Here is a 13,902-nt window from a genome sequence, read left to right on the forward strand (position 1 = left end):
TTCTCCCACTGTGAGAGCAGTTGAGAACCAGTGGGGACAGGAGCTTGCCAGTGGCGGTGGGCCACTTGATAAGGCTAAGTAGCCTCCAAGTTCTTCCCAAGATGTTCTTTCCGTTGATTTGACCCAAATCCTCCTCCTTTTTCTTCATGTAGGTTGTAGACAATGACAGACCAGAGGGCTCAAAATTCAGAATTTCTGGGAAAGGAGTGGAACAGGAGCCAAAAGGTTTTTTCAAGATCAGTGAGAATACCGGAGATGTCCTTGTGACACGGCCCCTCGACAGAGAAGTGACGGCCACCTACCAGGTGAGTTCTTGCGCATCGTGCTGTCATACATGTCATTATCACCTTGTTCTAACTTTATAATTTACAAGGAGATTCAAGGGTGCTATGTGTGACCAACAAAGGTAACATGACATCATGCTCATTCTTTCATATATGACATGCATAATGTTTGAAAGGTACCCCGTGCCTCCTTCAAGCACCATTTCCCTGTAGTCTCCATTTTGGCTTGAATTATAGGTGCCAGGACCTCCCCCCACACACAAAAGTCTCTGGTAATCCCCCGTTAAGTATTGTTCTTAAAGTCCGCTGTGATGATTTGGTCATGGTTTGTGATTGTCCCCATATCTACGGCTCTTCTCCATGTCAAACGCTCAGTACCAAGTACTGGAAAGGTTAGGTCCCAGAGATTGCCAAGGGTGAGATGGTGTAGCTCAGAGGTTTCCCAAACTTTTTGAGTCATGGAGCACCTTTCAGGAGAGAAATTCATCACGGGGCACTAATTTTCATCTAGCACTTATATACTAAAGCGAATGACAGTCGTATTTTTCTTTCCAATCTCTTCATGGAGCACTAGGAGATGTTTCGCGGAGCACTAAGTGCTCCTTGGGGCACATTTTGGGAACCTTTGCCGTAGCTCAACAAAAGTTGCAGTTTCCATAGTTGGGGTGTGCGTGTGTGTGTCTGGCTGGATGTGACAGGACTGTACAGATCGGGAAACCAGCTAGCAACAAGAAGTGTAAGCTGGCAACTGGTAGGAATCTGATATGGTTCTGTAAATGTCAAGCAGAAGGGGCAATTTAGCGGTTTGTCTTGGCAAAGAAGAAGAAGAAGAAGAAGAAGAAGAAGAAGAAGAAGAAGAAGAAGAAGAAGAAGAAGAAGAAGAAGAAGAGTTGGTTTTTATATGCCGACTTTCTCTACCACTTAAGGAGGAGAGGAAGAGTTGTCTTTTATATGCTGACTTTCTCTACCATTTAAGGGATACTCAAACCGGCTTACAATCACCTTTCCTTCTCTTCCCCACAACAGACACCCTATGAGGTAGGTGGAGCTGAGAGAGCTCTAAGAGAACTGTGACTAGCCCAAAGTCACCCAGCCAGCTTTGTGTGTAGGAGTGGGGAAACAAATCCAGTTCACCAGATTAGCCTTCTCCGCTCATGTGGAGGAGTGGGGAATTGAACCCAGGCTCCAGATCAGACTCCACCACTCCAAACCACTGCTCTTAACCACTACACCACTCTGATTGAGGACATACCCAGATTGAGGACATACAAACAGGCCTTAGAGTGGCATAGCAGGAAGCAGTACAGGATTGGCTCTTCTGCATCACCTGACTCCTAGAATTCAGAGGTTTTTAGTCCATTGAACCACCTGCAGTTTCTTCCTGTGACCTGAAGTCCTTGTGGAACTGGGGCCACTGCCTGGTCCTTAGGACTTCCTATCTGAACCTCACATTGCCTGTGATGTCCACCAGGTGTTGAACGCTGCAGAGCAAAGGTGATGCTCCGAGCGAAGCTCCCCACTGGCATATTAAACCGCAACATTGGACACTTCAAATATATCACAGTATATGCTAGATTACAACCTCTATTTCCTCTGGAAAGAGCCTTTCTCCCTCTGAAGCCTTGCAAAAACCGCTTTAAAAATATTGCAGCATGCTAGATGAACCAGAAAGCAGATGCAAATGTATATTTTAATGGGCTGCAACTCTTTCCGTGCGACCCGTTGTATAATTCTGGCGCTCAGCAGGCCGGCCGATGCCCCGTTGCGCAAACTGCAGTCGAGAAGTTGTGCAGAAGGAGAACGTTCAACTTGATTAGCCAGTCTTTGGAAAAACAATGAGCTGGAATCAATGAAGATGTATTGTGAAGTCAAGAAAACAGCTGGATTTCCCCCCTCTGATTTTCCTTGATACATGAAAGTATACGAGTTGCTTGAAAATCTTTTCAGGCTCTAGAATCCTTTGTGTGTGTGTATTTTTTTTTCTAAATCCTTTTCTTCATTCAGCACTTACAAATTATTTTATAAGCACAAACGCGGATGAAAATGAAAGGAGTCGAACCTCCATGGAAAGGTAGAAATATTTTCCAGGCTGTCATTGCAGGTTGAATGGAGTTCTGGTGCTTTGCAAGAGAAGTGGGTCACTGAATTCAACTCAGACCTGAGAAATGGATCCAGCTGATCCAGATCAGATCACTAGAGACCTTCTGTGGCACACTTATTTTTGAATACTTTAGAATTGCTTCAGACTTTGAGACATCTTTATAACTATGATATTTTGACAATTTTATTTACGGCTGAAATATAATGTCTCCTCATTTAAGAGGGAATCACACATGGGGGTTACTTGCCCATTTGTATGGAAGCATAAAACAGATGAGGAAGTTTTGCAGAACACGACGTACCTGCAGTCATAAAGATTTTTAGAAAGTCATGTACATTGGTAGTCTAGAACTGTGATTGTTTTGACCACTGAAGAAGGTCATTTGGCCGAAACACGTTTGGTCAAAGTGAAATTCTGTGATTATTTGTAAATTTGTGTTGTATATTTACATGAATATGTTGGTTTGGTAGGCTATTACAGGGCTAGGGGTGTGAAAAAAAATTTGGCAAATTTCGGGTTCAGGTTTATTGGGCCCAATTTTCTTTTTTTTTTGGTAAACCCAGAATAAACAAAATACCCATACCGGTAAATTTGTATTCTCCCTCTCCCATAATACTAGAATGCGGGGTCATCTGCTGAAGCTGGAGGGTGAGAGATTCAAAACAGATAAAAGGAAGTATTTTTTCACACAATGCATAGTTAAATTGTGGAACTCCCTGCCCTAGGATATGGTGATGGCTGCCAGCTTGGAGGGCTTTAAGAGGGGAGTGGACATATTCAGGGAGGAAAGGGGTATTCATGGCTATTAGTTAGAATGGATACTAGTCATGCTGCATACCTATTCTCCCTAGTATCAGAGGAGCATGCCTATTATATTAGGTGCTGAGGAACACAGACGGGATGGTGCTGCTGCAGTCGTCTTGTTTGTGGCTTCCTTGAGGCACCTGGTTGGCCACTGTGTGAACAGACTGCTGGACTTGATGGGCCTTGGTCTGATCCAGCAGGGCCTTTCTTATATTCTTATGTTCTTATTTCGGCTTTATTTCTGGGTTTACCGAATAATTCAGGTCCATTATACTCTATGGGGATTTTTTTCAAAGCTCCTGGGGGGGCATTTTTGGAGGTAGAGTTCCCAAATTCTCAGGGTAGCTTCAAGGGTAGCTTCCTTACATAAACCCCAAAGTTTGGCGAAGTTTGGGTTTGATTTTATGGGGTACAGAAGGGGTCACCCCCTCCTCCATAGAGAAGCATTGTAAACTTTACCATACTTCTCTATGGAGGAGGGTGGTGACCCCTTCCAGACCCCATAAAATCAGACCTCCTGTCTTACAGACTGTGAAATGTAAGTCTTCTTAAAATGCGTGAGACTGGATCACTGGGGGGGGCTACAGTGAGCTGTGCATTGGACAGAGGTGGTCGCGCGCCCCCCCTTGCAAGACTTCTAAATGAATTGTTCTTCCCTCTCTGAGGGAACATACATTGTACCACCTAGCCAGAGTCTCTGGTTGGTGTTCCATCCTGCATGCGCTAAACATGGTTTCGCCTGAATGTGGCTGTTACACATGGTGTTTGGGTTCTCTTCTTTGACTGTTGAGACTTTTTTTTCCAACAGCAGAGGTCATTGCAAATTTAGACAAAAGAACAGGACAGATGAATTACTGGAATTAGGCTCCACCTGTCCTAATATATTATGTAGACTTTCACAGGCTTGGTCATTCATGAATTGCTATGCTAATCGCTGTAAACAGTTTGTGAGCCAATTCAATAAATAGCAATAATAAACCCAACTCCATGGATCGGAGGCTGTTAATACGTTGGTTGGCAGATTTGAGACAGATTAGTTATGGCGAACAAATCAGGTTCCAAAGTCATTTTGTTTCTCAGCATTGAAAAGGCTTTGTGGGGGGGTGTTGTTGTTTTCATGGAGGATACACAGCTAAAGGTCAAAGTGGAGAAAATCCCTTACTTACTGTAAAATGTGGCTCCTTGTGGGAGATCAAAGCTCTTTTTTGGGGAAGTGCCAATTATTTTGTTGCTTCCCCAGCACAGATTGAAAGCTGCTTTGGTCTACGCCGGAAGAGGGGTGTTGCTACATAATCTGGTTGTGAGTTTAGTTAGTGGCAAGGTTAGGAGAAGCTCTAATGCAGTAGTAGAGTTCCCTTAGAGCTTAGATATTGGATACCTATGATGCTGCTGATGTTTGTACTCCCTATGCCCAGAATATGTGTATTAGCAGCATGTAATACTCACCACCCCCCAATTCAAAACAAACTTGAAATGCCAGGGATTGAACCTGGGACCTTCTGCATGGAAAGCAGATGCTCTTCCCCTGAAGACATTCCACTACTGGAGGAGCTTTTCTCCAGTGGGAGGAATGTCCCACGGATGCAAAATGTTCTCTCCCCTTGAGGAAGGTGCCTTCCCTCAGTGGAATGGACCTGTGCTAGTGGAATAGATCTGGGGGACCCCAACACAAAGCTCTGGTGGGATTTTCCTCCCTTCCATAGCTGCAGTGCCCTGACCTGGATGGCTGAGGCTAGCCTGATATTGTCAGATCTTGGAAGCTAAACAGGGTCAGCCCTGGTTAGTACTTGGAAGGAAGAGACCACCAAAGAAGTTCAGGGTTGCTGTGCAGAGGCAAGCAATGGCCAACCACCTCTGTTCTTATCTTGCCTTGAAAACCCTATAGGGTTGCTAGAAGTCAACAGCGACTTCACAGCTCTTTCCACCACCACCATAGCTGCAGTGTACCCATTTTTTCCTGTAAACTGGAGCCGTCAGTACATCGATCCATCGATCCATCCAATCGATCCGTCGATCCATCGATCCATCCAATCGATCCCTCGATCCATCCAATCGATCCGTCGATCCATCTATCGATCCATCTATCGATCCATCTATCTATCCATCTATCTATCTGTCTGTTCGTCCGTTCGTCCGTCCGTCTGTCTGTCTATCTATTTTTCATTATAGCCTGCCCTCAATTCCCGGCCAAGCCATGCTCAGAGCAGGTTACAATATCCAGAACATATAAAACCATAAAACATCAATTTAAAACATCATATTAATGAACAAAGATGGCAGTTTAAAACCCCAGTGGCCACTGTGGAACTGGATTACAGCAAATCACCCCCACAGATGGGGGGATGGGGGACAGAAATAGTAGATAACTCGTTGTAGGCCTGGCAGAATAGTTTCCTTTTACAGGCCCTGTGGAACTCCTTAAGGTCCCGCAGGGCCATGATGTCACTGGGAAGACTATTCCACCAGGCTGGGGCCAAATAGGCCCTGGCCCTTGTAGAGGACAGCCACACATCCTTCAGGCCAGGGACCCATATCATTCTTTGATATGACTCTATTTTGACACCCTGTTTAATATCCTGGTTAACCTGCCTCTAAGAGATGGCATCACTTCCTGACATCCATTGCAGAACACCCAGGAGGATGGATTTGAATGCGTCTATTCTGTGCCGTTATCAGCAGCTCTGAATACAGGGAAACGTCACGGTGCGACATCACCCCATGGCTCAGTCATGGCCTAGTGCTTGCAAGGGGCAACCTTTACCTTTTTTTACAGGGAGACAGTTTGCCACTGTGGGGCAGGTGGATGGAAGGAGGAAAGCTCTTCGGAATCGATTTCACACCTGGGACGTGTTAAGCATTGCCAGACACAAATAAAAACCCTTCATGAGGGTGTCGGTGATAAATTATCTCTGTTTTGTTTGTTTTTTTCTAACAAGAGGCATTGCAGAGATAAATTTCGGCTGAATGGCACTATCAAACCTCTCCTTTTCTTTTGGGTAGCCTGAATGCCTGCAGAGGGTCAGCTTGCTGTTGTACCTTGCTTCTCACACACGGATTTGTGCTCGGCAAAAACAGCTCTCAGGAAGATCCGTGGCTGACTCCTATTATCCTCTGAAAGGTTGGCATATCGCAAATGGGGGCTCTCCAGTGGCATATTTTATCTGTTGAGGCTTTCGAGCGGAGATGTCCAAAGCTCCCAATGAAGTTATTTGGAGCCAAGTGGGTTGCATGAAATGAGAATGTCAGGAGCAATTCCCGAGTCCAGCTTTGCAGTAGAAGACAAGCTCACCTGAGGCCTTTTGAGTTCCCAGCATTCCCTATAAATAGAGTTGCCAACCTCCAGGTGGGCGCTGGAGATCTCCTACTATTACAACTCATCTCCAGGCAACAGAGATCAATTCCCCTGGAGAAAATTGCTGCTTGGGCAATTGGACTCTATGGCATTGAAGTCCCTCCCTTCCCCTCCTCAGCCTCTGCCCCCAAAATCTCCAGGTATTTCCCAACACCGGAGCTGGCAACCTTATTAATAAACCATATACAATGTACAGGAACCTGGTTGAGTTCACCAGCTCTTTCCAGGGAAAAGGCCCAAGAGAAGCCAGGAGGCTTGAAGAAGTGTGTTTTTATACCCCAATTTTCTCTACCTTTAAGGATACTCAAACCAGCTTACAGTCTCCTTCCCTTCCTCTCCCCACAACAGACACTTTGTGAGGTGGGTGGGGCTGAGAGAGCTCAAAGAGAACTGTGACTGTCCCACGGTCACCCAGCAGGCTTCATGAGAAGGAGTGGGGAATCAAACCCGATTCACCAGATTAGAGTCCACCACTCTTAACCACCACACCATGCTGGCTCCCTTCCTATTGTCAACTCTGTGAAAGGCTGAAAGAGAGGTCCAAAGTCACCCAGTAGCTGTCAGGCTGACTGGGGAGTTGAAGCCGGGCCTCTCAGGTTTCGGTCCAATACTGTAACCACTACACCACACTGTATCGGTTGATGGAATTTCCCCAGTTCCATTATTTTATGGTCTTTAATCCCCGCCTCTCTTGAATTCCTCCAGTCTAAGCCATGCTGGACACACTGGGCTTAGTTTTGGGTAAACACCCAGTGGGCTTAGCTCTGGATAAACACCCAGAGGCCTGTGTTGTTCACCACTAGTAGAGAAATCTCCTTTACAAGAATATCCTGATGCCTGAAATCCCACTTTCAAGCAGAACCAGCACATAACCTGTAAGACTCATGATTACAAGGGGTCAGCAAAAGCTTCTGTTCATGTAATCCTGGAGGACAGATCAAGGTCCTTGGGACTTGAGCATTGTCGTTCCAGACAGGGCCGTGGGCGGTCTCCTCCGTGTCTCTCCTCACACACAAAAAGAAAGCGGAGTCCTACTTTCCACTGAAATGCATTAAATTGCCTTCTTTCCCCTCACAACTGGTTGTACAGGAGAGGCGTAGGCAGCTACTTCACCTTGCCATTTTCCTGTTCTCTTTGTGTACTCGATTTACTTACTTATTTGCCCAAACCTACGTAGTTTTCCTCTGATTATTCTGTTTCGTGGAAATCTTTGCAAGCCCCTGGCTCAAATCCATTTTGCCTATGCTGCAAACATGGTTAAGAACGGTGGTTTGGAGCGGTGGACTCTGATCTGGAGAACCTGGTTCGATTCCCCACTCCTCCACATGAGTGGCAGAGGCTAATCAGGTGAACTGGATTTGTTTCCCCACTCCTACACATGAAGCCAGCTGGGTGACCTTGGGCTAGTCACAGCTCTCTTAGAGCTCTCTCAGCCCCACCTACCTCACAGGGTGTCTGTTGTGGGGAGGGGAAGGGAAGGTGATTGTAAGCCAGTTTGATTCTACCTTAAGTGGTTGAGAAAGTCGGCATATAAAAACCAACTATTCTTCTTCTTTCTCTATTTAAGGAGAATCAAACCAGCTTACAATCTTCTTCTTCTTCTTCTTCCATGCTTAACTTCTTTGCTGAATCTATGTAAATTCACTTTTCCTGACAGAACTTTTATATGGAGACAAAGCAGGGAAGGAGATACCTGTTGTCAGCACAGTTCATATAAGACTGGTGTACAGGAGCATTGATATTTCACAGAGATCTCTCTAGGTAGAAAGTGGGGGGAGACTTTCCCCCCTTCCCATAAAGGTGAAAAAACAGGCATAAGGCAGGGGTCCGCAGTCACTTCAGACCTGGGGCCCACCCCTCATGGGTCCCACTGAAGTAAAGAGCAGGAAGAATGAATGTCTGAGACCATGGGCTGAAGACTACTAGCATAAGGCAACAATTGTGCAGGCCCATTGCAAGCATTCATGGGAAACTGAGTTTTCCCATGATTCTTTGGAGAGGAAGCGGCCCTTTCAGACTATGAAAAGTAAGTCCTTTAAATTCTCCCAGGGCGCATTTTTCGAGGTAGAGTCAACAAATTCGCAGCATAGCTGCAAGGGACTTCCCTTGCATGAACTCCAAAGTTTGGTAAAGTTTGGGTCAAAGGATCCGATTTTATGGGGTCCCAAAGGGTCTGACCCCCTCCTCCACAGAGAAGCATTGTAAAGTAATAGTGGGAGATCTCTGGCCACCACCTGGAGGGTGGCAACCCTTATCCTTACATCAGCAGCTGAAAAAGGCTTATAACAATTTTCTGTACAGCTTTATGGCAACTTCCATGGGGAGGGGGGGAATAGAATTATTTTGCATAAGCATTTTAATTTTGCATATCTTGTTAGTTTTACTATAAATAGTCGGCTTGGGCTGTTGATTAGCTCTTAAATGTTATGAGATCACAGCAGGGGTGCCGCACGCTCTCGCTTTCAGCCACCCCCAGCGTTCTTGTGTCATTTGTCTATCAGGCATGTGTGACGCCAACACACCTTGTGCTGCAAGCCAGGCCCACTTTCTACTGCAAGGCTGCTTTGTGCAATTTGGCATTAGCTTTACAAGGGAAAAAAAAATGAAGGTTAATCAACATGGAGAATCAGAAACAGCTTGGTATTGTAGCAAAGCCTCAGAAGGAAGCTTGCAGTGCAATCCTATGCAGCATTACTCCTGCCTGAGCCCACTGAAATTAATGGGCTTAGGCTGGAGTAGCCCTCCTTGGGATTGCACTGTTGGGTCTTTGCTAGGGTTGCCAACCCCCATGTACTAGCTGGAGATCTCCCGCAATTGCGACTGATCTCCAGCCGATAGAGATCAGTTCACCTGGAGTGGTGAACTCAGATCTGGAGAACTGGTTTTGATTCCCCACTTCTCCACATGAGCGGCGGAGGCTAGTCTGGTGAACTGGATTTGTTTCCCCACTCCTAAACACAAAGCCAGCTGGGTGACCTTGGGCTAGTCACAGCTCTCTTAGAGCTCTCTCAGCCCCAGCTACCTCACAGGGTGTCTGTTGTGGGGCAGGGAAGGGAAGGTGACTGTAAGCCAGTTTGAGTCTCCCTTAAGTGGTAAAGAAAGTCGGTATATAAAAACCAATTCTTCTTCTACTACCTGGAGAAAATGTCAATTCGATTCTATGGCATTGAAGCCCCTCTCCTCCCCAAACCCCGCCCTCCTTAGGCTCTGCCCCAAAAACCTCCCACCAGTGGTGAAGAGGGACCTGGCAACCCTACATTGCCTGCCTTTATGTAACAACCTTGGACTTCCTTGGTGGTCTCCCATTCAAATACTAATCCAGGCCGGCTATAGTTAGCGTCCAAGATCTATTGAGATCAGGCTTACCTGGGCCATCCAAGTCAGGGCACTGAGGCTTCCTTTAACCAGTATAGCCAACAGTTCTTGATAGATGTGTACCACCCAAATCCACATTTGGGTAAGTTCTGTGGATCAAGGCTTATTAATGCCCAAGACTGCAATATGTTGAAACAGTACATTAAACTGAAATCTGTGTTGTATATAGACTTCGTCACCCAGCAAACCAATTACCCAGACACTGAATTCCTGGCCATTCTTCTTTGCACAATAAGTAAATTGTGGTAACACCTGGCCAAAGAGGAAAGGCACACACATACTTAATTGCCTGAACGAATGTGTCAATATCCGAAGGGGAGCAGAGCCACAGTGGATGCGCTGCTATATCTATGGCAAAATAAAATTGTAATGCTTTCGCTATGAATATTAAAACATGCTGGTTAGAACGGTGAACAGTGCAAACCTTCAGCCTTTGTTTTTTTATGATACTTCAGGAGTTGCAGTAAAACAGAATAAGTTTAGGGGAAAGAAAGATACTAAGGGAATTCAGGTATTCAAGGACACGCCTGTAGATCTCACAGTTTTTCTGGAGTGGTAGCTATTGATCAATATGGCTCTTACTATGTGTAGAACATGCTTTGAACTTCTAGATGCAAGCACATACCTAATTTCCCCAGTCTCGTCTTGCTGACTACCTGAACCGAAATCTAACGGGCAACTTAAGTCCTAAATCCAGGCTGGCAGGGTTAGCAAATTGATCAGTTGAATTCTGAACAAACAATTACTATTAATGGAAAAATTGCATTTGCTAGAAAAGCTAGCATTGATATCCCCAAAGAACTGCAGTCAGTATCTGAATGAAAGAGTTATGCAGTGAACAAACCAATGTACAATAACTTTTTTGTGTCCTCTGGTAACATTATGCATTTAGCAACAATGTAAACAATTGGAAATAGGCACTCTCTTTTTTTTTTGGCTAATTTTGCTCCATGCACAGAGGGGAAGTTAATTATTTTTGAAGACTAGGGGTGGATTTCATGAAAAAGAATAATGTGTTGCTAACTAAGACTGCCATTGGCATTATTAAAATCTGACAATGTATTGCAATGGGAAGAAAAATATTACTTGTGTTGCTATTATGCTTTTGCAAGCAGAGCCAATGGGACATGAGCAGAACAAGGATTCATAGGTGGATCTAACACAGTCAGAGCTGAAATTCACATGCATGCCTTAGTGAGATCAGATTATGGGTTTCTGAGTAAAATGTTTAGCTGTTTCCAAAGAAGAGATCATATATATGCTTTTCATTGCTACCCCCTGACCTAATGTTTAAAGATGCAATTAAATTATATTTTAAAAAAAGATTGAGAGGGAATATTAATACAAATATAGTTGCTCCAATTTTAATCATATTGAGTGCTTAACATGAGTGACAGAACAACAATGAAATACATAAACATGTACTACTATATACAATATATATGGAAACCATAGAGTTTGGGCTGGGATCGCTGGAGCATCCCCATCACTTCCGGGTTAATCCGGAAGTGATGTAGGCACATTGCGTGCGGGTGCACCATGTCAGGCACACGCACGCATCGCTAGCTAACGCCATGGCCCCGCAAAGTTCCCACTGGTGGAACTGCGGGGCCTGGCAAGCCTACCAGAAGAAGGACAAGATCTTAAAAGATATATAAACACAGGGGGGGTTAATTCCCCCCAAGGTAAAATAGCATTGTCTGTGCAAGTGCAAAGAATGGTCTTTCTTACCTTGAGCATGATTGTTGGGAGCTGCAGTGGTCCAATAGCCATGCTGGGCCCAGGGCCATCTGTGGCGGAGCCTGGAACCCATAACAGCTGCCTTGGACCCCAGGAGCTACAACAGGCCTGATGAGAAAGTGGGGAGATATGACCCCCCCCAAAGTCTCACAGGCCCACACTTGTTTCAAATAATCATCAGTTACTCTTGCTCAGTCCAGAACACTATTTCCCCCCTCTTATTATTAATGGGGATTATATCATGGGTAACAATGTCCCTAGTGTATCATCTTCATTGTCCCTCTTGGGTGTTTCCGCACCCAATTAGCATAGGTTTTTGCAAAATTCTGCATAGGTTTTTACAAAATTCTGCATGCACAAAAATGCTGCTGATTGAACCCTTTTTGCGGCCATTGGTATCACTACATAGATGAACACCGAAACAAAGGATTGTATTAAAACACAACATTTGTTTACGATTGATGGATATGATTTTTGACTGATCTATTTAAACAATTGCCTGCTGAGAAGAGCAGTTACTCAGCGAGGACAGGAGGTGGTAGAACTCAACTGGACTGTGTGAGAACACATGTGTGAAAGTCAATTGCATTGTTTTGCATGGTCAGGGGAGGAATCCACTCAAGCAACCTGACAAATGTCATGAATGGGTCAGTGGATAGTTGAATAGATAGTTGAAAAATCAGGTCCCTGTTTGTAACCGGCAAATGGCAGACTAGATGTGAGCCGAACTGAATGAGTGTTCAAGCATTCCAATTCTCTACACTAGTCTAGATTTGCCATGATACATAGCTTTTTTCTTTAATGATCTGTCTAGTTAGAATTGTAGCCTGTGTTTTCTACCATGTGTTTCAGACCTGATTTGCATAAGGTTTTTTTTTTTTTTAATGGAAAATATAATTGCATCCTGTCCCGTCTGGACATTCAAAGTATTTTTAAGGCTTCTGCTGGCTGCTGCCCCTTTAAGTCATTCCCCTCCCAACATAATTAGTCACTTCCTGTTCTCTGCTAGATGGTAGTTTCTCTCCTGGCACTCATGAATAAATGGTTAATTACCAGCTCTTTCTCAGTAAGGGGGCTTGCCATTGTGTGTGTGTGTGTTTATAACTTTATATTAATGTGTACGTTGATACTCAGAAAAAAGGCATCTTGATGTGATTCATGTTCATTTACATCAAGATTTTATTTAGATGGCATTTTGTGGATGTGTGGGAGTGCAGCTGTGTACCAAGGGTCTTGTATACAAGAAGAATCTTGGTACAACACATCAAAATTCCATTTTTTTTCCAGTTTTGTCAGCGTTCAAATGCACACTTTGGTAATGGTGGGGAGAGAGATGTGGATGAACTAAAGGAATTGAAATCTTCAGCGACTTCTGTACAGTCCATTTCCAGAATTGATTTTCCCCCTGCAGTTCTAGTTAATCTGAAATTCAAAGAGGAGCAGAATGGAGAACAAATGAGAATTCCTGAGCAACGAATGAGTGAAAAGAGGATAATAAGTGCCTTCCTTTAAAAAAAAAATCTTTGGCCAGGCTCTGCTCACAACCCAGGGAAGGTGTTCCTATATTTTGGACACAAGTCTTGTGGGACAGGGCAACAGGGTCAAGTTGAGAGTTGCCAGCTCTGGGTTGGGAAATTCCTGGAGATTTGGGAGGTGGAGCCTGTGGCGGGTGGGGGTTTTGGAGGGAGCCTAGTGGGGTACAATGCCATAGAGTCTACCTTCCAAAACAGCCATTTTCGCCAGGTAGGGTTGCCAGGTCCCCCCTTGGCTCTGGCGGGAGGTTTTGGGGGCAGAACTGAGGCAGGGATCGCGCACACGTCCGCTCGATCACGTCACTTCTGGTTTACACCCAGAAGCGCTGCATCGCAACGGGCCTTTTACCACTCAAATGGGGAGTCTGAGTGGTAAAAGGCCCATTGTAATGCAGCACTTCCGGGTGTAAACCGGAAGGGACGCAATTGCGTCGGTGCAGCCGTGCATGCATGTGATCCCCGCCGGGCACTGGGTTGGCGGGCAATTGCCCACCAATCTAAGCGACCTGGCAACCCTATCTCCAGGGGAACTGATCTTTGTAACCTGGAGGCCAGTTGTAATTCTGGGAGACCTCCAGCCACCCCCTGGAGATGAGCAAGGCAAGGAAGGAACGGGAGGCTAGACAGCGGCTGCCACTCCATTACCATGATATGGTCTGTCTGTGTCATTTAGAAATACCATAGAAAATTATTCATGACATGGCCTGCAGGGTG

The 13,902-nt window shown here is 45.1% G+C and overlaps 1 protein-coding gene across 1 annotated transcript in view; it reads left to right on the forward strand.

The window, feature by feature from the left end:
* CDH13 (cadherin 13) overlaps positions 1–13,902 on the forward strand; it is a 638,997-nt gene that overhangs the window by 323,517 nt on the left and 301,578 nt on the right. The window contains exon 5 of the mRNA XM_056862383.1: positions 153–305. Coding sequence (XP_056718361.1) covers positions 153–305 — 153 coding nt within the window. The remainder of the gene's footprint in view (positions 1–152; positions 306–13,902) is intronic.

The sequence above is a fragment of the Euleptes europaea genome, chromosome 17 (genome assembly GCF_029931775.1).
Source record: "Euleptes europaea isolate rEulEur1 chromosome 17, rEulEur1.hap1, whole genome shotgun sequence".
NCBI classification, from domain to species: domain Eukaryota; kingdom Metazoa; phylum Chordata; class Lepidosauria; order Squamata; family Sphaerodactylidae; genus Euleptes; species Euleptes europaea.